Below are 27,446 nucleotides of genomic sequence, written 5' to 3'. Positions count from 1 at the left end.
TATACCTATTCTATTCTATTCTGTTCTATTCTGTTCTCAGTAAAGATTCTCTTCTATTAATTCTCTTCTCTCCTATTCTATATCCCTAGTCTATTCTATTCTGTTCTCAGTAAAGATTCTCTTCTATTAATTCTCTTCTCTTCTATATCCCTATTCTATTTTGTTCTGTTCTCAATATTCTCTTCTATTAATTCTCTTCTCTCCTATTCTATATACCTATTCTATTCTATTCTGTTCTATTCTGTTCTCAGTAAAGATTCTCTTCTATTAATTCTCTTCTCTCCTATTCTATATCCCTAGTCTATTCTATTCTGTTCTCAGTAAAGATTCTCTTCTATTAATTCTCTTCTCTTCTATATCCCTATTCTATTTTGTTCTGTTCTCAATAAAGATTCTCTTCTATTAATTCTCTTCTCTATTCTATATACTTATTCTATTCTGTTCTATTCTATTCTGTTCTCAGTAAAGATTCTCTTCTATTAATTCTCTTCTCTTCTATATCCCTATTCTATTCTGTTCTCAATAAAGATTCTCTTCTATTAATTCTCTCCTCTTCTATTCTATATCCCTATTCTATTCTGTTCTCAGTAAAGATTCTCTTCTATTAATTCTCTCCTCTTCTCTTCTCTATCCAACTCTGTTATTCTATTCCATGCTATGCTATGCTATGCTATGCTATTCTCTATTCTGTTCTGTTCTATCCTAAGATTTCTTGCTTCATTTTGCAGATCTTAATGGCAATATGTATCTTTAGGACATATTACTTCTCACTTGTGACTTAGGAAGTGGCCTTCTGTTGATATTAACAATATGATCCAAGATTTTATTTTATTTTTTAAAAAAGAGCACTGCTGTCCTTGGGATTATGAGCCAAGGAAACTTGGTCAGATGACAGAAACAGGAAAAGATGAAGCAATGACTGTGACTATAATTCTGTGCCCACCTATGGAGAAATGGCACCAAACCAGAGCCTGCTAATTTGTTCCAAATGGACGAGATGCCTGTTCAAAAGGGACTCTCAAAAGTCTTGTCTTCGGGGGAAGATTCTCTTCGGCCTCCCTTCCCATGGACACCGAGTCTTTGGAGCAAATTATCCAGTACGCTAGTCCTTGACTTCCAAACATTTGTCTAGTGACCATCTGCAGGTGCAAATGAAAAAAAAGCGACTTATGATGGATTCACACACCTACGACCATTGCCAATTCTCCACAATCACCTGATCAAAATTTCGATGCTTGGCAAGCAAATTTATTCTGGGGTATAACTCTTGCCAAAAAGGGATGCAGCGACTCAGGGGCTGAGACGCTGAGCTTGTCCATCAGAAAGGTCGGCAGTTCGGCGGTTCGAATCCCTAGCGCTGCATAATGGAGTGAGCTCCCGTTCCTTGTCCCAGCTTCTGCCAACCTAGCAGTTCGAAAGCATGTAAAAATGCAATTAGAAAAATAGGAACCCCCTTTGGTGGGAAGGGAACAGCGTTCCATGTGCCTTTGGCGTTGAGTCATGCTGGTCACATGACCGCGGAGATGTCTTCAGACAGCGCTGGTTGTTCAGCTTTGAAACAGAGATGAGCACCGCCCCCTACAGTCGGGAACAACTAGCACATATGTGCGAGGGGAACCTTTACCTTTTTATAGCGCCTGCCAACCTAGCAGTTCAAGAGCATGCAAATGCAAGCAGATAAATAGGTACCACTTTGGTGGGAAGATAACAGGGCTCCGTGATGTCATACTGGCCCCATGACCGCGGAAATCCCTTTGGACAGCGCTGGCTCAATGGCCTTGAAACGGAGAGGAATGCCGCCACCCTCTACAATTGGCAACAACTAGCAGAGTAAAATCCGCAGGGGTCCCTTTACCTATTTTATGAGAGAGCCCACCCCACATTACAGTTTGGACCTGGCAGAAGAGGGTCTCCCATTCCATCCATTGATCACTCCCAACCAGAAGAACCTTGGAAGGTAGAATGTCCTTCCTTGGGCTGCTAGCAAAGGACTGGTTGACTTTATCCCAGGCTGCCTTTGCAGAGCAATAGATGATCTTCTCCAGAGCTTTTAAGGACATCTAGCAAACTGCCATCACCTCTGGCCCAGCATTCTGACCGAGGCTTCCCAAGAGCATGAAACAAACTCCTTGTCCTGACAAAAAAAACCCTTTTATTAATTTGCTGTGAATTCCACTCATTCACATCCAGCAAAATCTTTGAAGAGAGGATTTATAGTCACAGACCTTATCTGGCTTGGAGAGCTGCCAGGCCGATATCTGCAAAACTTGGCAAGGAGAGTCACAAACCAATGAAGTGAACTAATGGTCTCCTGCAAACTCCACTCCCCTTTCGCTCCTCTTTTATTTCCTCTGGGAGGGGCCATTCACCGTCCACCTGTGGCCTTACTCCCAAGTCGACCCCTGTTCTTTAGCTGTTCCCTTCGTCTGGCAACTCTGAGCATGCGCACACTGGGAACAGGCTCCATCTGTTCTTCTGCCTCACTGATGTCTGACTCCGAAGGCAGCTGATAACTGGCATATGGCCCTGGTCCCCTCTCTGCCTCCGACACAGAGCCCTCCTCAGAGCCTTCCCTGGATTCCAAGACTGGCCCATCTTCCTCCCCAACCTCCTCACTGCCTGAATCTGCTGCCAGCTCCGCTGATGGGCCACAACACCCAGACACGTAAACATTTTCAGGATTTGGTGCTTTGGTATCAGCCACCCATCGCAATCCCCCCAAAGCCAGGCACAGCAGCTAAGTCATAAAATAAGCCACCAACAAGTGGCTCCGTTTGTGGCCTGCAAGATTTTGGCTGCAGAACGGTGACCTCAGCGAATGTTCTTGCAGCCAGCAGCGGTGTGGTAACAATCCAGATGTGGGTGATTCATGAAAGGGAAGCAGCTGTGGTGGTAGCCCGCAAGCCAGTCAAACCTGAGTTTCCCTCTTGCTTTAGAGGGGAGGCAGAAAACGCCAAGATGAACTGAGCATGCTTCAGATGTAGCACACCTGGTTTACACTACTAGCCCGTTGGGGGAGGGGGGTTCACGTGGGCCCTCTTTCCTGCTGAGAAGAAAAGGGAAGAATGGAGAGGGGGAGGAAAGGGGGAAGCAAAGAGGAAGGAAGGAGTATAAAGACAAGGAAGAAAGGAAGGAGTATAGAGATAAGGGGAAGGGAGGAAGGAAGGAAGGCGTATGGAGATAAGGAAGGAAGGAAAGAAGGAGTATAGAGAATAGGAAGGGAGGGAGGAAAGAAGAAAGGAGTATAGAGATGAAGGAAGGAAGGAAGGAAGGCGTATGGAGATAAGGAAGGAAGGAAAGAAGGAGTATAGAGAATAGGAAGGGAGGGAGGAAAGAAGAAAGGAGTATAGAGATGAAGGAAGGAAGGAAGTAAGGAGTATGGAGATAAGGAAGGAAGGAAAGAAGGAGTATAGAGAATAGGAAGGGAGGGAGGAAAGAAGAAAGGAGTATAGAGATGAAGGAAGGAAGGAAGGAAGGCGTATGGAGATAAGGAAGGAAGGAAAGAAGGAGTATAGAGAATAGGAAGGGAGGGAGGAAAGAAGAAAGGAGTATAGAGATGAAGGAAGGAAGGAAGGAAGGCGTATGGAGATAAGGAAGGAAGGAAAGAAGGAGTATAGAGAATAGGAAGGGAGGGAGGAAAGAAGAAAGGAGTATAGAGATGAAGGAAGGAAGGAAGGAAGGAGTATGGAGATAAGGAAGGAAGGAAAGAAGGAGTATAGAGAATAGGAAGGGAGGGAGGAAAGAAGAAAGGAGTATAGAGATGAAGGAAGGAAGGAAGGAAGGCGTATGGAGATAAGGAAGGAAGGAAAGAAGGAGTATAGAGAATAGGAAGGGAGGGAGGAAAGAAGAAAGGAGTATAGAGATGAAGGAAGGAAGGAAGGAAGGAGTATGGAGATAAGGAAGGAAGGAAAGAAGGAGTATAGAGAATAGGAAGGGAGGGAGGGAGGAAAGTATAGAGATAAGGAAGGAAGGAAGGAGGAAGGAAGGAAGGAGTATAAAGAATAGAAAGGATGGGATGGAGGAAGGAAGGAGTATAAAGAATAGGAAGGGAGGGAGGGAGGAAAGAAGAAGTATAGAGATAAGGAAGGAAGGAGTATGGAGATAAGGAAGGAAGGAAGGAAAGAAGGAGTATAGAGAATAGGAAAGGAGGGAAGGAGGAAGGAAGAAAGGAGTATAGAGATAAGGAAGGAAGGAAAGAAGTATAGAGAATAGGGAGGGAGGGAGGGAAGTATAGAGATAAGGAAGGAAGGAAGGGAGGAGGAAGGAAGGAGTATAGAGAATAGGAAGGAAGGAGGAAGGAAGGAAGGAGTATAGAGAATAGGAAGGATGGGTGGGAGGGAGGAAGTATAGACAAGGGACGGAGGAAGGAAGGAAGAAGGGAAGGAAGGAGTATACAGACAAGGAGGGAAGGAGGGAGGGATTGAGGGAGGGAAGGAAAGGAAGGAGTATAGATACGAAGGAAGGGGGAAGGAAGGAAGGAAGGAAGAAGGAAAGGAAAGGAAGGAACGAGTATAGAGACAAGAAAGGAAGGGACGAAGGGAGGAAGATCAGATCAGATCAGAAGAAAGTGCGTGGCCAGAGCTCGGCGCACGCCCGCCTTTGGCTCCGTCCGCGCGGGCGCGCCCCCGTGCGCAGAGCCGCCTCCGTGTGTTCCACGCGTGCCTGGCTGGCCTTCCTTCCTTCCTTCCTTCCCGGCGGGGCGCGGGCGGAGGGGTCGGCGGAGGCGGGCGAGGGGGTCGGCGGAGGGGTTGCCCCGTCCGGGCGCGGCGCCTTCAAGGCGAGCCCCGGGGTGTCCTGCGCGGCGCGCTCCCGGAGCCCAGCATCCCTTGGCACATTCTCTCCGGGCGGCGGCGCCCCACTTGGCCGCTGCCGAGCGCGCAAAGCCGGCGGAGCCGAGCGAGGAACATGGCGACAGGCGGCAGCGGGAAGCCCGGCGCTGCCCCGGCCGTCCTCCGGCCGCTGCTCCTGCCGCTGCTGCTGCTGCTGGCGGGGTCCCACCGGCCGCCCGCCGCCTCCGCCTCCGCTCCTCCTTGGAGTAGCCTGCGCTTGCACGGCGCCCTGACCTCGCGCCCCCAGGATCGGGGCTTTGCGCGGCTCCAAGCTCAGGATCCCCCCGGCCCCGAGCAGCCCCCCAGGAGGAGAAGGAGCCCCCCGCCGCCTCCCCCGCCGCCCCCGCCGCCGCAGGAGGAGCCGGTGAAGGTGTACGGCCAGGTGAGCGGTCCCCGGACGGGCATCTCTGCCCCCTGAGTTGCTCTGCTGCGCCGCGAGCCTCTTCGGCTGGCCGCCCCTCGCCCGTGCCTCCCCCAGGCTGGCCTCCCGGGGGGGAGAGGGGGAGAGGGGAGGGGGCTTCCCCCCCGGAAACGTCCTTGGAGGATCCCCTTGCAAAGTCCCCCTCCCCACTTGCCAGCTCCCCCTCCCCATTGCAAACTCCCCCTCCCCACTTGCAAGCACCCCCTCCCCATTGCAAACTCCCCCTCCCCACTTGCAAGCACCCCCTCCCCATTGCAAACTCCCCCTCCCCACTTGCAAGCACCCCCTTCCCGCTTGAAAACACCCCTTCCCCACTTGCAAACAGCCCCTCTTACTTGCAAGCTTCCCCCTCCCCACTGTTGCCCCCGCGAGGGTTTTGGGTTTTTGGGGTGGGGGGAATGGAAGGGGGTGCCCAGCGATGCTTGCAGGGAGGCAAACCATGATTCAGGAGCCCCTCTCCCACCCACCCCCTTGGCTGGTGCTTCATTGAGGAGGGGGGCTTCGTGTGCCCTTGCAGCCACTGAGCTAAGCTTACCTCCCTGGCCAGGAAGCTGGATACTTTATCTTTGGGGAGGGGGGCATCAATCAGGGCTAAGTGACTCCGGAGGGAGGGAAGAGGGGGAGGGTAGGAAATTAGAATTAGTGGCAGGGATGGGGGGGCAAGGTGGGAAATTGCTAATCGCCCCCCCCCTCCCTTGCAATGATTTAAGGTTATATTATATATGCTTGACAGAGACTTAAAATTGAAATGAAATATCCTTGGTCGAGGGTGCAGTGGGAAAAAGGGACATCACAATGGTTGTGTAGACAGGGGCACCAGCTCGGACCAAGCTGGATGTTTGTTGTTTTGCTTGCAAGCCCCTCGCCAAGGGGCTTTGAGAGGCTGGGTTGGTGGGTTTCTTTGGGGAAGGGGGGGAGGCCTGGAAAAAAAAAAGATCAGTGTACATCAAGGCTGCTTTGCAGATGGGCTTCACGGTTTGTTCCTGGCCTGTAGGAAGAACTGGAAATCCCAGTTTTTATGGGACTCCTTTGCCAGCTGTTTGCAGATGGGTCTGGTCAAGGCTGTGGTCTTTGTTGCAACTTGCAGATTGTCCAGCTTTGAGCCCCGAAGGTGCTTTCCTGAAAGGCAAAATGAAACCTTTCTGGAAATGCTTTTATTTATTTTTGCTTCCGGTCCAAGAAGCTTCTTCAGTTCTGGTATTCCCCACCGGACTGATAGAACAGAAGAAGCTTCCTGGATGAGAATAGAGTAAGAATAAGAATAATGGTTAGGGTTAGGAATTGAATGGGATTGAATTCTTTATTGGCCAAGTGTAATTGGACAGAGAAGGAATTTGTCTTTGGTGCATATCTTCTCAATGTACATAAAAAGACAAGATAACATTCATCAAGAATCATAAGGTACAACACTTAACGACAGTCATAGGGTACAAATAAGCAATCAGGAAACAATCGATATAAATTGTAAGGATACAAGCAACGAAGTTACAGTCCTGCAGTCATAAGTGGGAGGAGACGGGTGATAGGAATGTTGAGAAGACTAATAGTAAATAATAGTAATAGTAATGCAGCCTTAGTGAATAGTTTGACAGAGATAAAATAGAATAGAATAGAGAATGAATGGAATAGAATAATAGAATAGAAATAGAATAGAAAAGAAGAATAGAATAGGAATAGAATAGAATAAAGAATTGAATAGGAATAGAAAAAATAGAATAGGAATAGAATAGAAATAAGAATAGAATAGAAATAGAATAGGAATAGAAGACTATAGAATAGGAATAGAAGAATAGACTAGAAATAGACTAGGAATAGAAAATTAGAACAGGAATAGGAATAGAAAAAATAGAATAGAAAATAGAATACAATAGAAATAGAATAGAAATAAGAATAGAATAGAAATAGAATAGGAATAGGAATAGAAGAATATAGAATAGGAATAGAAGAATAGAATAGAAATAGGAGAATAGAATAGGAATAGAAGAATATAGAATAGGAATAGAAGAATAGAATAGAAATAGACTAGGAATAGAATAATAGAATATAAAATAGAAGAATAGAATAGAATATAATTATTTATTGGCCAAGTGTGATTGGACACACAAGGAATTTGTTTCTGGTGCAGATGCTCTCAAGTGTACATAAAAAGACAAGATATATTCATCAAGAATCATAAGGTACAACACTTACTGATAGTCATAGGGTACAAATAAGCAAATAAGAATTACAAATAAGAAGCGAAACATGTTCAAAGCAAAAACCAAGAAGGTCCAAGTTGACTTTTGAAAAAAAAAAAATATTTGGGACATCCGTGACCTGGGTGACTGAAAAAATCTGCACAGATCTAGAGGGTGCTGTTATTTCCATCAAACGCGGCAAACAATATTGGGAGCTTGGTTCCCACCGAACTTCGGCGCTGATTGAGTTTCTGGATCTTCCTCACCTATGAACGTTGAAATCCATGGTTGTCATCCTTGTGTGTGGCTCGAGTTCCTTGTGCAAGAACCCTAAGGGTGTCCTCTCCAGACTTCTCCCTCTCCTTCCTAGACAAGCCTGTTTGCCTCTTTTTGAGATGTCAACATGTGTTGGGTTTGTTGAGTCCATGAGAGACTTCAAGTCCCAGCCTTCTTCTCTTTCTCCATGACGTAACAGCGGACGTGAGGTTTAAAGGGAGCTATTTTTAAATTTAAAGGAAGGCCTCTAAAAGAATAAGAGTTGTGTTGTTGTTGTTAGTTGCGAAGTCGTGTCTGACCCATCGTGACCCCATGGACAATGTTCCTCCAGGCCTTCCTGTCCTCTACCATCCTCTGGAGTCCATTTAAGCTCACGCCGACTGCTTTGGTGACTCCATCCAGCCACCTCATTCTCTGCCATCCCCTTCTTCTTCTTTTGCCCTCCATCGTTCCCAGCATTCTCCAGGGAGTCCTTCCTTCCCATTAGGTGGCCAAAGGATTTGAGTTTCCTTTTCAGGATCTGGCCTTCTAAAGAGCAGTCAGAGTTGATCTTCTCTAGGATGGACCGGTTTGATGGCCTTGCAGTCCAAGGGACTCGTAGGAGTCTTCTCCAGCACCATAGTTCAAAGGCCTCCATTCTTTGAGTTGTTAGCAACCGCCATTCCCTGCTGAAATGAAAGAGTTCCTTGCATTTCTAATGAGGCAGTTGGAACTATTGTCAGAAATGGCCACCACTATTTTTTTTTAAGAAAGATGGAAGCGAGCGTGACGAGCACAATGGACCTTCTGTTTGCTTGAAGGTGCTCTTGAGGTTCCTGCATGAAAATCCAGATTAAGATGATTTCTATCTCCCTAGCCTCGGTCAATAAACATTGCCTTCTTTTTAAACCACAAGCCATAAATCTTGTCAATTCAACCATGGCTTATTATTATTTTATTTCCTACCTTGGCGTTTTGTTTGCAGGATACTGGAGGGAGCAAAACCGACCAGGAAGACATCAGGTTAAGAAATGGCTTTCAGAGTAACCGGATGTTCTAAGAGAAAAATCAGGTCTTCCTGGATGTCTAAACCTCATTAAACTAAACCAAACTTTCTGTCCCCAGAATTTCACTTTCCTGGGAACCAGCTTTCCATGGCTAAATTTTCTTTCTTTCTTTCTTTCTTTCTTTCTTTCTTTCTTTCTTTCTTTCTTTCTTTCTTTCTTTCTTTCTTTCTTTCTTTCTTCCTTCCTTCCTTCCTTCCTTCCTTCTTTCCTGCCTTCCTTTCTCCCTCCCTTCTTTCCCTTCCTTCCTTCCTCCTTTCCTTTCCTTTTCCTTCCTTCTTCCTTCCTTCTTCTTTCCTTTCCTTTTCTTTCCTTTTCTTTCCTTCCTTCCTCCTTCCTTTCTTCTTTCCTTTCCTCTTCCTTCCTTCCTTCCTTCCTCCTTTCCTCCCTTCTTTCCTTTCCTTTTCCTTCCTTCCTCCTTTCCCTTCCTTCCTTTCCCTTCCCTTCTCTCTCTCTCCTTCCTTCCTTCCTTTTTTTGCACAATTCCTTTGTTCCTGTTTCCCCCTTCCCCTAAGGACCCCAGAGCTTCTGTGAAAATCTAGAATATTTTAGGCTTCCCTCTTCATCCTTTGGTGCATTTTTTTAAGTGCTTGAGAATTGTGCACCCCAGGATGAAGTCTCCCCCGCCCCCCAGTGCTGTTGTAACTGTCGCTAGATGAATAGCCTCTAAGTCAAGGACTCCATGCACACCTAAACTAGATTTGTCTGTTTCGTGGTCACTGTTTGATTTCAGGGCATTGATTTCCTATCAAAAAACAACCCTGTGGGCCTATCTAGTCTAGTGTTTGGTTCCCATAGTAGCCAACTCTGGATGTCTTTCAAACTCTGACTAAAACATACGATGAACAGTTGCAGGAATTGGGCCTGGCTAATTTAGTGAAGAGAAGGACCAGGGGAGGCATGATAGAAGTCTTCCAATATTTGAGGGGCTGCCACAGAGAGGAGGGGGATCAAGCTATTTTCCAAGGCACCCGAAGGCCAGACAAGGAATAATGGATGGAAGCTGACCAAGGAGAGATTCAACATGGAAATTAGGAGATGTTTTCTGACAATGAGAACAAATCAACCAAGTTGCCTTCAGAAGTTGTGGGAGCTTCATCCCTGGAGACTTTCGAGAAGAGACTGGACTGCCATTTGTCAGAAATGGTGTAGGGTCTCCTGCTTGGGCCCCAGGTTGGACTAGATGACCTATAAGGTCCCTTCCAACTCTTTTCATCTGTTGAACTTGTTTATGGCACAAATGGTTGCAGAAGATGATGGCTGGGATGGCAAAACTGACTCTTTTTATCAAAGGAGAGAATAGAAGTGCTTTTGGCGACAGCGTCTGATCTTCGTGCTTGGAGTGGAAATGAATGAAACTTTGATTTTGGGTTTTACCGTTTAGATTGATCGAACTTTGTAGAAATGGCTTGTTGGTGTGATTTGATGTTAATGCCTTATTTTACTGCAACAGAGTGAATCAGAAGTCAATGTTTTCTTTTTCTTTCCTTTTTCTTACCCTTCCTCCCCTCTCTTCCCCCTCTTTGTCCCCACTGTTTTCCTATTTACATTTCATTTTGTATCTTTTTTTTTATCTTACAACTCAATAAAAAAATGTTAGAATAGAATAGAGCTGGAAGGGACCTTGGAGGCCTTCTAGTCCAACCCCCTGCTCAGGGAGGAGAACTTATACCATTTCAGACATGCGACTGTCCAGTCTCTTCTTAAAAACCTCCAATGATGGAGTGCCCACGATTTCTGGAGGCAACTTCTGTCCCACGGGTTAATTGTCCTCACCGTTAGGAACTTTCTCATTAATTCCAGGTTGCCTCTCTCTTTGATTAATTTCCAACCATTGTTTCTTGTCCTGCCCTCTGGTGCTTTGGAAATAAGTTGACTGCCTCCCCTTCGTGGCAGACACCCAAATACTGGAATACTGCTATCATGTCACCCCTAATTCTTCTTTTCTTTAGACTAGCCAAGCCTAAACTCTGCAGCCATTCTTCCTATGTTTTAGTCTCCAGGCCTTTGATCGTCTTAATTGGTCTTCTCTGAACTTTTTCCAAAGTCTCAACCTCTTTTTTGTAGCATAGTGACCAAAATTGGTTGCAATATTCCGGGTTTGGTCTCAGTAGGGTTTTATAAGTATTGCCAGTTTTTCGCATAATCTTCCTCCAATGCCTCTGTTTAAACAGTGGATGGTTTTCAAACTCAGCCAGAAACCAATATCAACATGTTAGTGTCCCGTGATTGTAGTGTATAACAGAGATCGTACAGGAGACCAATCCTCCCATCGGTGTGTGCACTTTTAATTCTAATAACCTCCGCTTGTAATTCTAATTCAATATCTCAGGTTGGGTCAAGCCGACACTGTTTCAGTATGTTCAGTTCTTTACTAGGAATTTCTCCCTGGTCCCCTTTCCAAGAAGGCAGCAAATAAATACCGTATTTTTTCCGACTATGAGACGGACCAAGATTTCGAATAGGTAAGTAAGAAAAAATAAAGCTTTGGCTTCCCTCAGCTCCCAGAAACACTCTGCAGGCTTCATCAGGGCTGGGGGAAGAAAAAAAATGCCCCCATTTTTGCCTTGCCCCAGCGCTGCTGAAACCTGCAGGGGGCTGCTGGGGGCTGAAGGAAGGCAAAAAAGCCTCCGTTTTTGTGAAAAACGGGCCGTTTTTGGCCTGTTTTTTTTTTTCAAAAATAGGGGCATTTTTGCCTTCCCCCCAGCCCTGCTGAAGCCTGAAGAGGGCTGAGGGAAGGCAAAAAAGCCTCCAGTTTTTGCAAAAAATGATGTTTTTCACAAAAATGGGATGCGGGGGTGGGGCTTAGGGAGGCCAAAAAATGACTGTATTCGGTGTATAAGACGCACCAATATGTCCACACACTCTTGGAGTGGGGAAAGGTGCCTCTTATACTCTGAAAAATACGGTAATAAGATATGGGCCACCAGGGATAGCTGGAGAACATTTTGAGCCAGGTGAGTTGCTTGCTTTTTCTCTTGCTCAATTACCTGTTCAAAATGAAACCGGATCACCTAAGACAGTGGTCCCCAACCCCCGGTCCGCGGACCGGTGCCGGGCCGTGGAGTACCTGGCACCGGGCCACGCAGCGGCCGGGGGCCATGCAACGGCCGACTCTTCACTCATGCAGTGCCGTCGCCGGAGGGAGGGAGCTGCGCGGAAGCACAGGAGCAAGTGAGGCGAGGAGGAAGAATCCCCCGCTACTACACCACCTCCGCCCCCTCCCCGAGTCAGCCGTCCCCTCAGTGAACGCCTCCGCCTCTTTCTCCTTTCTCGCCTCAGTCGGCTCGCCTGGAAGTGAGGCGAGGAGGGGGCGGACCATGCGCTGGAAGCGGAAGCCCTTGGAGGCCGCTCTCTTCTTTTTCTCGCTTCCCCGCCCAGCCTTGGCTTGTGAGAAGGAACGGCGGGAGAGGTAGAGAGAGAGAGAGAGAGAGAGAACGTCAGGCAGCCGAGGGCAGGGGGGGTCTTTTGAGGGGAGATGGGGGTGCGCGATTTTGGCGCTCGTGCGCCCTCCGCGGGCGTGGGTGGGGGGCTGAGAGGAGTCTAACGGTAGAGCAGGAAAGGGGAGGGTATGAGCGCCGCCTGAGGTGGTGAGGGGCAGTCGCCAGATTCAGGCCGCCGCTGCCGCTATTGCAGCGCACAGTGGAAAAGCGGCGGTCTTGCCCACCCCTTCCCTGCCTCCCGCCCGCTCCAGTTGCCGCAGCCAGGGGTGAGGGCTCAGTGCCTGAAGTCTCTTGCCTCTCTTCCAAAATTTCGCCAACTGGCATCGGTGAAGCACGCTCTTTCTCTTCCTCACAAAACACATTTCCTTTCCCCCCACACGTAGTTATTGGCGATATGGACTCTTGGACTCTTACCCAGCCAGATCAGTATCAAACATTTCCCTGACCTCAGCAGAAGCGAGGTTTTTTCTTCTCCTTTCTCTCCTTAATACTGTATTCTTTTTACATTGCTATCCTCTGGCTTATTTAATTTTGCCCTTGCTCTTTTTATCTTTGACCTTGATTAATTCAGCTGTTTATTCCTTAAAATCTACATACAAAATGGAAAGTGGGATATGATTCAGGTGTTGAATTGGGAAGGTGGATTTAAAACAACGCCCGCCCACCCCTGCGCGCGCTCAGCGGGCCACGGTAAAATTATCAAAGGCTGACTGGTCCGCGGCGATAAAAAGGTTGGGGACCACTGACCTAAGACAATCCTGGATTGCATAAACAGAGGCATAGGATGAAGATTGCGTGAAGAACTAGTAATACTTTATAAAACCCTAGTGAGGCCACACCTGGAATACTGCAAACAACTTTGGTCCCCGCACTACAAAAAAGAGGTTGGGACTTTGGAAAAAGTTCAGAGAGGAGCAATTCAGATGGTCAAAGGCCTGGAGGCTAAAACATATGAAGAACGGCTGAAGGATTAAGGTTTGGCTAGTTTGAAGAAAAGAAGAATTAGAGGTGACATGATAGCAGTATTCCAGTATTTTTTTTGGGGGGGGGGGTGCCACAAAGAAGAAAGGGTCAAATTATTCTCTATTTTTTAAAAAAAAATATTTTAAACACATAAACACATCAACAAAAACAAACTCATGACTTAAAACAACATAGGAACAAGAAGTTCCATCGTGTATCATACAGCAGTTCCGTATCGGTTTCTTTACAGTTAGTGTTTTCCCTTTTATACATTTCTATCTTGCATTCATGGTCCCCTTAATCGTTATCCATTTTTATGTGCTATTCTATATTTATTTATACTTAGCTATTTATACCAAAATATTGTTTACCTATATTATGCTTTATATTCTTACTATCATTTATTCTCTTACATACAATTATAGGTATACATTCACATGGTTATTCTTTTTCTTTGCCATTCTTATACTTTTGTTACGGGTCAAATTATTCTCTAAAGCACCAGAGGGCAGGACAAGAAACAATGGTTGGAAACTAATCAAAGAGAGAAGCAATTTGGAGTTAAGGAGAAACTTCCTAACGGTGAGGACAATAAACCAGTGGAACAGAAGTTGCCTTCAGAAATCATGGAGACTCCATCACTGGAGGTTTTCAAGAAGAGACTAGACAATCACTTGTCTGAAATAGTAACGGTTCTCCTGCCTGAGCAGGGGGCTGGACTAGAAGACCTCCAAGGTCCCTTCCAGCTCTATTCTATTCTAACATTCTAACCTTTTTTTTTTCAATCAGAAAAATTACACAGTTTATCTTTACCGTTTCTGTGTTTTCAGGTGGAAAACTTTCCACACCTGGAATTGTTATCAATTGTGGGCTTCAATTTTCTTTCCCTGTTTTTTTAAAAGGCCTCAAAACCAACATGGACAGGAAGGCGTCCTTTGTAAGGAGAAAACAAATCTGAAATTCCCATTTGCAATTTCATGATAATGCTCGGCCTTGTTATTCAACAGCTTCCAGCGGTAACTCTTGTGTCAACAGTGTGTGTTGATAGCAGCTGTCTGCATGTTCAGGTGTTTGCGCGCCCGTCCTTTTGCAAGGAGGGGGTTTTTCATTGTGAGGACGAGTCGTTTTCTGAAATCCACGGTAGAAAAGAATTCATAGCTGGTTGCTTCCTTCTCAATCACAGCAAGGTCCCTATGACCTTTTAGATTCTGTAAAAAACAACAACAGCATGCATGGGATTCTTAGCAAACTCATTGGTCCTGGAGTAATCAAAAGCAGTTGTCTCCTGCTTGAGCAAGGGGTTGGACTAGAAGACCTCCAAGGTCCCTTCCAGCTCCATTCTTTTTCACAAGGTAAAGGTTCCCCTCGCACATATGTGCTAGTCGTTCCCGACTCTAGGGGGCAGTGCTCATCTCCATTTCTAAACCAAAGAGCCAGCACTGTCCGAAGACGTCTCCGTGGTCATGTGGCCGGCATGACTAAATGCCAAAGGCGCACGAAACGCTGTTATCTTCCCACCAAAGATGGTCCCTATATTTCTACTTGCATTTTTTACGTGCTTTCGAACTGCTAGGTTGGCAGAAGCTGGGACAAGTAATGCGAGCTCACCCTGTTAGGCCGCACTAGGGATTCGAACTGCCAAAGTGCTGACCTTTCTGATAGACATTTTCAGCGTCTTGGACCCTGAGCCACTGCGTCCCCCAATGACCTTTAAAATACTGTAAAAAAACAACAACACAACAATGCATGGGATTCTTAGTAAACTCATTGGTCCTGGAGTTGTCAAAAGAAGCTCTCTCGTGCTTGATCAGGGGGTTGGACTAGAAGACCTCCAAGGTTCCTTCCAACTCTGTTCTGATAGATAAGCACTCCTTTTATTTGGTACCTTTTTCTCCTAGGAACGTATCCTCCTTAGGAAATGGGAACAGTTTCAGAACTTCATGCCCTGAATATCCAGCAAAGTATGTTTTCTATCAATAGAACAGAATATTCGTAGTTTTGGATTCAATTGTGGAGTCCTTGTTGCTCTCCGACCTTGGTGGCTTTCTTGTAGATGAAAAATCTAATGAATATTGTCCGAGCTCTGAAGGAATATCTACAAGATACGGGCAAAAAACGTCAAGCATCTTGTGAGGCATGTAAAAAAGAAAGCCAGGGGTTTGATTTGTACTTCTGCCTTGACTTTGTGGGTCCTTGATGCTAGCATTGATGATGATAATTGGACATTAATACAATTGAGCGGGTCCAGAGGTATTTCACGAGATGCGTCCTCCACTCCTCTGCTCACAATAGAATCCCACCAGGGTTGAAATTTTGGGCCTGGACAACCTAGAACTACGTCGATTAAGGTCCGATCTAATCATAGTACACAAAATTGTCTGCTACAATGTCCTATCTGTCAACGACTACTTCAGCTTCAACCACAACAATACATGAGCACACAATAGATACAAACTCAAGGTGAACTGCTCTAAACTCAATTGCAGAAAATACAACGTCAGCAACAGAGTGGTCCATGCCTGAAATGCTCTATACAATACAATGCAATAGCAGAGTTGGAAGGGACCTTGGAGGTCTTCTAGTCCAACCCCCTGCCTAGGCAGTAAACCCTATACCGTTTCAGACAAATGGCTATCCAACATCTTCTTAAAGGCTTCCAGTGTTGGGGCATTCACAACTTCTGGAGGCAACTTCTGTTCCACTGATTAATTGTTCTGTCAGGAAATTTCTCCTTAGGTCTAAGTTGCTTCTCTCCTTGATTAGTTTCCACCCATTGCTTCTTGTTCTACCCTCAGGTGCCTTGCAAAATAGCTTGACTCCCTCTTCTTTGTGGCAACCCCTGAGGTATTGGAAGACTGCTATCATGTCTCCCCTAGTCCTCCTTTTCATTAAACTAGACATACCCATTTCCTGCAACCGTTCTTCATATGTTTTAGTCTCCAGTCCCGTAATCATCTTTGTTGCTCTTCTCTGCACTCTTTACAGAGTCTCCACATCTTTTCTACATCGTGGTGACCAAAACTGAATGCTGTATTCCAAGTGTGGCCTTACCAAGGCATTATAAAGTGATATTAAAACACTTCACGTGGTCTTGATTCTATCCCTCTGTTGATGCAGCCTAGAACTGTGTTGGCTTTTTTGGCAGCAGCTGCACACAGCTGGCTCCTATTTAAATGGTTGTCCACTAGGACTCCAAGATCCCTCTCACAGTTACTACTATTGAGGAAGGTACCACCTATACTGTACCTGTGCATTTCTGTTTTTTTTTGCCTAAATGTAGAACCTTATTCTTTTCCCCATTGAATTTCATTTTATTAGAAGTGCCCAATGTTCAGGTTTGTTCAAGCTCTACCTGACTCTGTGGTTTCTTCCCCGAATCCCCAAAACTTTAACCTTAGACTGTCCTACTGTCAACCTCACCCCATTCCTAAGAGGTCTGCAAGGGGAGCATGCATAAGCAAGCCAAAGTGCCTACCATCCCTGTCCTAATGTCCCCATTTATTCGTATCCATTTCATGTATTCATAATCTTGTAGGTACTTATGCCTATTATCTTACAAACACTTGACAAAACAAACAAATAAATAAAATAAACAGTACCCAGCTGGGAAATGTTATGAGTTTCAATCCCACCCATCAGGATGGCACCTGCTTGGCACAAGCTTGCCATATGTTTTGCTTAAGCTGAATGTCGCCACGAGATATACCATTTGTTGATCTGCGAGCCTCATTTTCAGAGGGTAATGAAAATGGATTGCTATTGGTCACCTGTGGGCCTTCGTTCGAATCACAGTTCCTTATTTCCCTGCTTCCTGCTGCCCGCTGAGTGCTTTCCTGCGACATCTCCTCCAAAGTGCCTTGATTTTGCAGAAAAGGATTAAATGTGAGTCTTTTGCAGAGTTTTAGAATGTGACGTATCGTCTTCCCTACAGCTGTTGCGCAGTTAATTCTCAAGCAGAATTAGCTTCCGTAATCCTGATTTCTTTCGCCATGATTGCTCCAGGCTGGGATGGTGATTTATTATTATGCTGATTACACAGATGAAGAAACCTAACCTCGGAAAGGGAATATTTTGTCCCAGGGAGCGGTTTAGACGCTGAGAGACGAAATGAAATCCGTGCCAACAGAAATCTCCTCCAACAGAAAGGGGAAGACAAGCTCTGTTATTTTGCTCTCTTGCTCTCTCTTTTTACATCTGTACAGTAAAGACTTAAATAATTTAAGTTTTTTTTTATTTCTGTTACTCTCCAGGCTAATGTCCAATCAAACCTCTTCCTGTTCTGTTTTAACAGGTGAAGGATGGTGCTGGCAAAACATTGCATAGAATAGAATGGAATAGAATATGGAAAGAATAGAATAGAATAGAATAAAGATATCTGCTGTAAGAGGGAGTGTGAAGTTCCGATGTTATTTGTTATTTGTAAGTGTTGTCTATGTTTTTTGTCAATGTATATTAGTGTTTATAATAAAAATTAAAAAAAAAGAATAGAGGAAAAACAGAATAGAATATGGAAGGAATAGAAGAGAATATGGAAATAATAGAATAGAATAGAATAAAATATATAATAAAATAAATTCAATTCAATATGGAATGGAATAGAATATGGAATTGAATGGAATGGAATGGAATGGAATAGAATATGGAATGGAATGGAATAGAATATGGAATGGAATATAATATGGAATGGAATGGAATAGAATATAATATGGAATGGAATAGAATATGAAATGGAATGGAATAGAATAGAATATGGAATGGAATGGAATGGAATAGAATATGGAATGGAATGGAATGGAATAGAATATGGAATGGAATGGAATGGAATAGAATATGGAATGGAATGGAATGGAATAGAATATGGAATGGAATGGAATATAATATGGAATGGAATGGAATAGAATAGAATATGGAATGGAATGGAATAGAATAGAATATGGAATGGAATATAATATGGAATGGAATGGAATAGAATAGAATATGGAATGGAATAGAATAGAATTCTTTACTGGCCAAGTGTGATTGGACACTCAAGGAATTTGTCTTTGGTGCAGATGCTCTGAGTGTACATAAAAAGACAAGATACATTCATCAAGAATCATAAGGTACAACACTTAATGATAATCATAGGGTACAAATAAGCAATCAGGAAACAATCAATATCGATATAAATCATAAGGATACAAGCCACAAAGTTACAGTCCTGCAGTCATAAGTGGGAGGAGATGGGGGATAGGAACGATGAGAAGATTAATAGTAGTGCGGTGAATAGTTTGACAGTGGTGAAGGAATTATTTGTTTAGCAAAGTGATGGCATTTGGGGAAAAAAAAACTGTTCTTGTGTCCAGTTGTCTTGGTGTGCAATGCTCTATAGCGTCGTTTTGAGGGTAGGAGTTGAAACAATTTGTGTCCAGGATGTGAGGGGTCTGTAGATATTTTCACAGCCCTCTTTTTGACTCATGCAGTGTACAGGTCCTCAATGGAAGGCAGGTTGGCAGTAATTGTTTTTTCTGCCGTTCTGATTCTCCTCTGAAGTCTGTGTCTGTCTTGTTGGGTTGCAGAGCCAAGCCAGACAGTTATAGGGGTGCAGATGACCGACTCAACAATAGTTAAATAGACAGAAAAGCCATTTGTTCTTGCAAAGTCTTTTGATTCTACTTGGTTTATGGCATGAACGCAACCAAGCCTGGTGGTTTTCTTGCAGACGTTTCACTACCAAACTAGGTAACATCATCAACGCTAGAAGGGAGTGAGAAGGAAGAGGAAGAGGGCAGACTGTGTCCTCCTTGGCATTCTTTGAGCCTGGCGGTTTTCTTGCAGACGTTTCACTACCAAACTAGGTAACATCATCAACACTAGAAGGGAGTGAGAAGGAAGAGGGCAGACTGTGTCCTCCTTGGCATTCTTTGAGCCTGGTGGTTTTCTTGCAGACGTTTCACTACCAAACTAGGTAACATCATCAACGCTAGAAGGGAGTGAGAAGGAAGAGGAAGAGGGCAGACTGTGTCCTCCTTGGCAATCTTTGAGCCTGGTGGTTTTCTTGCAGATGTTTCACTACCAAACTAGGTAACATCATCAATGCTAGAAGGGAGTGAGGAGGAAGAGGGCAGACTGTGTCCTCCTTGGCAATCTTTGAGCCTGGTGGTTTTCTTGCAGACGTTTCACTACCAAACTAGGTAACATCATCAACGCTAGAAGGGAGTGAGAAGGAAGAGGAAGAGGGCAGACTGTGTCCTCCTTGGCATTCTTTGAGCCTGGTGGTTTTCTTGCAGACGTTTCACTACCAAACTAGGTAACAACATCAACGCTAGAAGGGAGTAAGGAGGAAGAGGGCAGACTGTGTCCTCCTTGGCAATCTTTGAGCTTGCTGGTTTTCTTGCAGACATTTCACTACCAAACTAGGTAACATCATCAGTGCTAGCACCAAGGATCCCGCAAAGTCAAAATAGCAGTACAATCGGAGCTTCTTCTTTTTAGCATGCCTCACAATATGCTTGACATTCTTTTTGACCCTTCTTCTATCTATCCCTCGATTGAAGAGATTTCCGAAGAACTTAGACAATATTCATCGGGGAGCTTCAGTATGTGGGACCACTTTTTTTGCAGGTTCATCCGAAGCAAAAACCGGGACAGCAAAACTGGATGAAAAGGGGTATCACCAACTTCTCTTAGGAATAACACCTTCCTTGTTTTTTTCTTCTTACCTGTCTCTGCCTACTAAACCCAAAACAATATTTATCCTTTCTAAAGGAGTTAAAGGGGACGCGGTGGCTCAGGGACTAAGACGCTGAGCTTGTCGGTCAGAAAAATCGGCAGTTTTGGCGGTTCGAATCCCTAGCGCCGCGTAACGGAGTGAGCTCCCGTTCCTTGTCCCAGCTTCTGCCAACCTAGCAGTTCGAAAGCAGGTAAAAAATGCAAGTCGAAAAATAGGGACCACCTTTGGTGGGAAGGTAACAGTGTTCCATGCGCCTTCGGCATTGAGTCATGCCAGCCACATGACCACAGAGACATCTTCGGACAGCGCTGGCTCTTCAGCTTTGAAACAGAGATGAGCACCGCCCCCTAGAGTTGGGAACGACTAGTACATAGGTGATGCGTGTGCACCTTCCATTGGCCAGCTGGCCTTCAGGTCTCTGAAGGGGGTGGATGTGTGTGGACTCCCAAGCATGCATGCACGGGAGGTGAGGTGCGGGCAGGGGACATGCACGTGTGTGCGGGGGTGTGGAACACAGGGGAGCCATGCATGCATGCGTGGGGTGTGGGGTGTTGCAGGGGTGCGGACATGCGTGTGAGGTGGGGTGCATGCACGGGGCCCACATGTGCATTGCATTTGGGGGGTTTGGGGATGCGTATTTGCGCACACTTTGGGCACCAAGTCCGGAAAAGGTTAGCCATCATGGACTAACACATACAGTATGCGCGACGGGAACCTTGTTAAAGGAGTTAATTCCTCAACACAACCTGCGGAGTTGAAGTGGCGATGGAATATTTCTGTTGCATTTCGTGCTCAGCTCCGCTCAGCTGACGTCAACCTGCAGCTTCACACCTGCTACCTGCGCTGTTTACCTCTGAAGGGCGGCTCCAGAAAACAGTTCCAAGTCCCCCCGGGCCCAACCTCAGGGCTTGAGTCACAAACAGCCCATTAAGAGGAGAGGTTGGCTTTGTATTCGGAAGCCCCCCGGGGGCAGAACGAGGCCTTGGGGAGCAGCTTTGACAAGGGAGATGTAAGTGACCTTGTTGCCCCGTGGAAGAACTGAAGAAGCTCCTTTGACGAGAAGCGAAACGTCTTCTAAAGAAGAAAAACAAGGAAGTCCAGTTGCCTCCTGAAAAAAGCACCTTTGGGACAACCGGGACCTGGAGGACTGAGAATCTCTACCGACTTTTAGCTATACAATTTGGGATGAAGACCCTTGGAGTGGTGGTGGAGCAGGAATGGATTTCCAGAGGAAAAACTGAAGACGATTTGCACCACTCGGGTGACCCTGAGGACACAGATAAGCCTCCAAGTGGCCTCAAGGACCCTCTAAAACAGTGTTTCTCAACCTTGGCAACTTGAAGATGTCCGGACTTCAACTCCCAGAATTCCCCAGCCAGCGAATGCTGGGGGGATTCTGGGAGTTGAAGTCCGGACATCTTCAAGTGGCTGGGGGATTCTGGGAGTTGAAGTCCGGACATCTTCAAGTTGCCAAGGTTGAGAAACACTGCTTTAAAAGATTGCAAATGACCAGCAGTCTGCAAGGAGCTTACACAAATTAGTTAGTGTGTACGTGCAGCAGCCTCCCATTACCATTCAGTATTGTGGTTTTGCTTCGGTGTTTCTGTGCAATTCTGGGGAGCCGTTCTGTTTTTCGTCATTTTTAATGAGGATTTGCCATCTGCTTTCAAAACGTTTGCCTAAATGGTGCTTTATAAATGCTTCATTCTAAGCAAAATCCCCCTAAAGCAAATATAATATAATTACCTATTAAGTATAGATCAATTTATGCAGGCTTTTTTTTTTTTAAAAAAAGCTGGTTTTTACTCCTCTGTTGATTTAGCTGTGTTTATACAGATTTTCCCCGTCTTTGATGCTCTAATTCTGTTTTCGTTGTTGCTTTTTTTCTCTTTAGTTCAGTGTTTCTCAACCTTGGCAACTTGAAGATGTCCGGACTTCAACTCCCAGAATCCCCCAGCCACTTGAAGATGTCCGGACTTCAACTCCCAGAATCCCCCAGCCAGCATTCGCTGGCTGGGGAATTCTGGGAGTTGAAGTCCGGACATCTTCAAGTTGCCAAGGTTGAGAAACACTGCTTTAGTTAGTTTGTGTTTCCCCACCCCTCTTATGGGAAGGGGGTGATATTGTTATAATGTATTGTTTTTAACTGGAAGTTTTGTTCTGCTTTTTAAACCAGAGCCAGAGAAAAAGAGAAGACTAAAATGCCAAATTAAAAAATAATAGCTAAGCGCAGGGCTGGCTGGGGGAACTCTGGCAATTAAAGTACACGCATTTTACGTTGCTAAGGTTGAGAAACACTGGGTTTATTTAGTTTATTTATTAAACAAATTTGCGTAGCCACCAAACTCACGCGTCGTTGATTCCGGACAGATTACAAAATTTAAACAATCCAACAGATAATTAAAAAGCCATAAGAAAATAATAAAAACCCATAAGAAACCTCCACAGGTTAGCAACATATCTAAAGAATCTTCCCACATTTTCTATGTCATCTGTTCAGGATTTTTCTATATGATCATTGCCAACACAGTTCTAGGCTGCACAAACAGAGGGATAGAATCAAGATCACGTGAAGGGTTAATACCACTTTATAAGGCCTTGGTAAGGCCACACTTGGAATACAGCATCCAGTTTTGGTCGCCATGATGTAGAAAAGATGTGGAGACTGTAGAAAGAGTGCAGAGAAGAGCAACAAAGAGGATTAGGGGACTGGAGGCTAAAACATATAAAGAACAGTTGCAGGAACTGGGTCTGTCTAGTTTAATGAAAAGAAGGACTAGGGGAAACATGATAACAGTTTTCCAATATCTCAGGGGCTGCCACAAAGAAGAGGGAGTCAAGCTATTCTCCAAAGCACCTGAGGGTAGAACAAGAAGCAATAGGTGGAAACTAATCAAGGAGAGAAGCAACTTAGGACTAAGGAGAAATTTCCTGACTGTTAGAACAATTAATTAGTAGAACAACTGAAGTTGCTCCAACACTGGAAGTGTTTAAGAAGATGTTGGATATCCATTTGTTTGAAGTAGCAATAGCAATAGCAGTTAGACTTATATACTGCTTCATAGGGCTTTCAGCCCTCTCTAAGTAGTTTACAGAGTCAGCCTCTTGTCCCCAACAATCCGGGTCCTCATTTCACCCACCTCGGAAGGATGGAAGGCTGAGTCAACCCTGAGCCGGTGAGATTTGAACAGCCGAACTGCCGAACTAGCAGTCAGCTGAAGTAGCCTGTAGTGCTGCACTCTAACCACTGCGCCACCTCGGCTCTCGAAGTGGTGTAGGGTTTCCTGCCTAAGTAGGGGGTTGGACTAGTAGACCTCCAAGGTCCCTTCCAAGTCTGCTCTTCTATTCTGCCAAGCTCACCGCGTGCTCCCTGTGGCACGAGTGCCACAGACTCACCATGATGGGATTAAGTTGTAACCCTCCAGTGTTTCTCTTTTCCTGAAGAACCTCTGTCATTTCCAGCGGCATATGTGTAAATAAAGCCAGTGCTAAAGTCTGCTGTTTTGCTTTCCCTCATGCCAGCTTCCAAAAGATTAAACAAATACACACGGGAAATGTCATATTTTTACCTTCAACTTTGAGATTAATACAGTGGGGAAAAGACAACAGCGAGAGTTGCCAGTTTATTTCTCAGAAGAGCAATGCCGTTCTAGGATATTCTTTTAGTGCACCCCAAATTCTCCCATTGGCTAACATTTCCAGTCAGTTTCTCCCAATATTCTCTTGCTTTACTACACCTCCACTACATGTAGTAAAAGGTACCTGGGGGCTGAGGCTGTAATTCAAAATTTTTTTTTTGCCGAAATGGTTAGATTAACCTTTAAAATTAAAGATCAAGAAGATACAGAATATTGTATGATTTGGAATAAGTTCTATGCATGGATAGAAGCAAGGGGTGGGAATTAGAGAAGAGGAAGGTCGTAAATGTTAGTCCTGCAAGTAAGAAAGTAAATAATTACAATACTTTAATGTATAAGAAGAAACCTTCTTCTTCCAAGAGCCTTCCAAGAGCCGAGGTGGCGCAGTGGTTAGGGTGCAGTACTGCAGGCCACTTCAGCTGACTGCTATCTGCAATTCAGCGGTTCAAATCTCACCGGCTCAAGGTTGACTCAGCCTTCCATCCTTCCGAGGTGGGTGAAATGAGGACCCAGACAGTGGGGGCGATATGCTGACTCTGTAAACCGCTTAGAGAGGGCTGAAAGCCCTATGAAGCGGTATATAAGTCTAACTGCTATTGCTATTGCTAAACCTAGTTAAAGCTTTTTGGTTACATGATGACTATTGTTACTATATCATTATTATTGTTATTAGCTTGTCTGTCAATATTTAACATCACCATAGTCACTAAGAACCAAAATGGCGGTGGTCCAGTGGCGGGTGAGGGAACCAATTTGGGGGCGTGGCAGGCCTGGGTCGCTGCCGGTTTTGCGATGCAGGCCTGAATTCGGCCGAACCAGGCCGGACTGGGAGCAACCCACCTCAGATAGATGATAGATAGATAGATAGATAGATAGATAGATAGATAGATAGATGATAGATAGATAGATAGATAGATAGATAGATAGATAGATAGATAGATAGATGATAGATAGATAGATGATAGATAGATAGAGATAGATAGATAGATAGATAGATAGATGATAGATAGATGATAGATAGATAGATGATAGATAGATAGATAGATAGATAGAGATAGATAGATAGATAGATAGATAGATAGATAGATAGATAGATAGATAGATGATAGAGATAGATAGATAGATAGATAGATAGATAGATAGATAGATAGATAGATAGATAGATAGAGATAGATAGATAGATAGATAGATATAGAGATACACACACACACACACACACACACTTATCCCATTGGCAGATAGGAGTTTGATTCATAACTTTTCAGCAAGATATCTCTTCCGTTTATGTTATTTTATTTGGAATCTTTTCTTCGCATTATTTTCTTGCAGCAAACCGGAAAGGAAAATTTTCATTTTGCCTCTTTTCTCCTATTTCCTCTCTCATCTCTATGGAAAAGTTGATATGACTGATATGGCTTTCCGGGCAGGATCGGAACACAAATTGAGGGCTGAGGGACTCTTGTTGATGATGGCCCGAACCATTTCTCGAAATGCTTTCAAATCCTCTCGGATCACCCTGCCTTAAATCCTGACAATTCCGGCTCTCCAGAAAAGCTAGAACGTCAATTTTCCCCTTGAAAGCCAAACTTTCATCCTTGTTGACCCCTTGTTGACGTCTGCTGGAATGAAAGCAGCAGATCAAAAGGAACTCCAGGTGTCGCTTGCCTTCCGACAGACAAATGGCGCAGAGCCTTGTTCTCACAGTTGTGAGGATCCAGGGTGCAGCTGCGTGGCTTTGATTATTATTTATAATGCTTGCGTCACAGGCCTCGAAATGCCTTAATTCTTCAGCCCACATCCTGGACCAAGTTGGAAGAATCCGGATGGCTGGTCTGCCCCCTCCCCCAACCTCCGGGTTTGAACTCAAAAATAGGTGAAGAGATAAAGATGGAAATTACGTGGGTAGCATTTGTCTGCAACACTCTAAAGGAGAAAATCTTGCCAGCCGCCTGATCTTGGGAAATGTACATCTATTTTAGAAGAAGCTACATTTTGGATTTTTAGCATATGTGGAGAGGGAAGGAGAGAGAGAGAGAGAGAGGGAGATAGAGAGAGGGGGAGAGAGAGAGGAGAGAAAGAGAGATAGGGGGAAAGAGAGATGAGAGAAAGGGGGGAGAGATGACAGAAAGAGGAGGAGAGAGATGAAAGAGAGGGGGGAGAGATGAGAGAAAGAGAGAGGGGGAGAGAGAGATGAGAGAAAGAATGGGGGGAGAGAGATGAGAAAAAGAGAGAGAGAGATGAGAAAAAGAGAGGGGGAGAGAGAGATGAGAGAAGGGGAGAGAGAGATGAGAGAAAGAGTGGGGAGAGAGAGATGAGAAAGAGAGAGAGAGAGATGAGAGAAAGAGAGGGGGAGAGAGAGATGAGAAAGAGAGAGGGGGAGAGAGATGAGAGAAAGAGGGGGGGAGAGATGAGAGAAAGAGAGGGGGAGAGAGATGAGAGAAAGAGGGGGAGAGAGATGAAAGAAAGAATGGGGGGAGAGATGAGAAAAAGAGAGAGGGGGAGAGAGATGAGAAAGGGGGAGAGAGAGAGGAGAGAAAGAGAGAGACGGGGAGAGAGAGATGAGAGAAAGAGGAGGAGAGAGATGAAAGAGAGTGGGGGAGAGATGAGAGAAAGAGAGAAGGGGAGAGAGAGATGAGAGAAAGAATGGGGGGAGAGAGATGAGAGAAAGAGAGAGGGGGGAGAGAGATGAGAGAAAGAGAGAGTGGGGGAGAGATGAGAGAAAGAGAGAAGGGGAGAGAGAGATGAGAGAAAGAGAGAGGTGTCATTTGGGGGTTCCCTGAACTGGGCAGAATCCTAGCTAGGGGATTGCCCAAGCCCGTGCGAACCCCCAGGAGCCCACCCTTGGAATAAAGTATCTGTGGAGAGACATGGCTTCATTTATTGGCTTCATTTATAAGTTTCCTTTCCATTGGAAAAGGAACCATGACGAGCCAGTGAAATGAAAACACGAAAGATGAAATTAATTGGGCTTAAAAGGCTAAACCAAAGAGATCAGTCTCTACGGGTTTCTGAAAAGTACAGAGAGAGTAGATCAAACGGCGATCCGGAGGGAATTCATTTCTCAGAAGCCTCTTCCTCCCCGGGTTACAAGACTTCCTTAGTTTACAACCACAGCTGAGCCCTGAATTGAAGTCGCCCAGTGAGAAATTTGTCTAGTGGATTTCTGTAGAACCGTTAGTGGAAATTTTGAGTAGTTCAGAGAACCGGCAAATGCCACCTCTGGCTGGCCCCAGAGTGGGGTGGGAATGGGGATTTTGCAGTATCCTTCCCCCAGGAGTGGGGATGGGAATGGGAATTTGGCAGTATCCTTCCCTTGAGTGGGGAGGGAATGGGGATTTTGCAGTATCCTTCCCCTGGAGTGGGGAGGGAATGGGGATTTTGCAGTATCCTTCCCCTGGAGTGGGGATGGGAATGGAGATTTTGCAGTATCCTTCCCCTGGAGTGGGGATGGGAATGGAGATTTTGCAGTATCCTTCCCCTGGAGTGGGGAGGGAATGGAGATTTTATGGTATCATTCCCTTGAGTGGGGAGGGAATGGAGATTTTATGGTATCATTCCCTTGAGTGGGGAGGGAATGGAGATTTTGCAATATCCTTCCCTTGGAGTGGGGATGGGAATGGGGATTTTGCAGTATCCTTCCCCCAGCAGTGGGGATGGGAATGGGGATTTTGCAGTATTCTTCCTCTGGAGTGGGGAGGGAATGGAGATTTTGCAGTATCCTAACATGCCCACCAAGCCATGCCCCAAAATTTTAATTTCACCACTGCAAGCATCCAAATGTAAATCATATGACCACAGCGTGTGTCACTTGTTTCATGCCGTTGTATCTTCAGACAGTCATTAAACGAACTGTTGTTATTCGAGGACTCTACCTGTATTAAGTATTAAGTATCTAGGTATTAATAAAATACATCAGCAGAGTTTAGAGACTAGAACCCACTGAC

The 27,446-nt window shown here is 45.1% G+C and overlaps 1 protein-coding gene and 1 long non-coding RNA gene across 3 annotated transcripts in view; one reads left to right on the top strand and one right to left on the bottom strand.

The window, feature by feature from the left end:
• Positions 1-651: 651 nt before the first annotated feature.
• Positions 652-23,905, bottom strand: LOC116516595. Of its 2 annotated transcripts, XR_004256379.1 has the most exons (3): positions 23,261-23,905; positions 5,786-6,369; positions 652-1,139 (listed from the first exon to the last, which is right to left on the bottom strand). It is a non-coding gene; the product is annotated as an uncharacterized LOC116516595 (long non-coding RNA). The 2 variants fall into 2 exon arrangements; XR_004256380.1 differs by lacking the exons at positions 652-1,139; positions 5,786-6,369 and adding an exon at positions 13,925-14,360.
• Positions 4,691-27,446, top strand: part of SORL1 (sortilin related receptor 1) — a 93,537-nt gene continuing 70,781 nt past the window's right edge. Inside the window, exon 1 of the mRNA XM_032229188.1 lies at positions 4,691-5,211. Coding sequence (XP_032085079.1) covers positions 4,906-5,211 — 306 coding nt within the window. The 5' untranslated portion in view covers positions 4,691-4,905. The remainder of the gene's footprint in view (positions 5,212-27,446) is intronic.

Source organism: Thamnophis elegans, chromosome 13 (genome assembly GCF_009769535.1).
Source record: "Thamnophis elegans isolate rThaEle1 chromosome 13, rThaEle1.pri, whole genome shotgun sequence".
Lineage (NCBI taxonomy): Eukaryota > Metazoa > Chordata > Lepidosauria > Squamata > Colubridae > Thamnophis > Thamnophis elegans.
The sequence above is the reverse complement of the archived record's forward strand: the minus strand, read 5'-3'. Positions and strand labels throughout refer to the sequence as shown.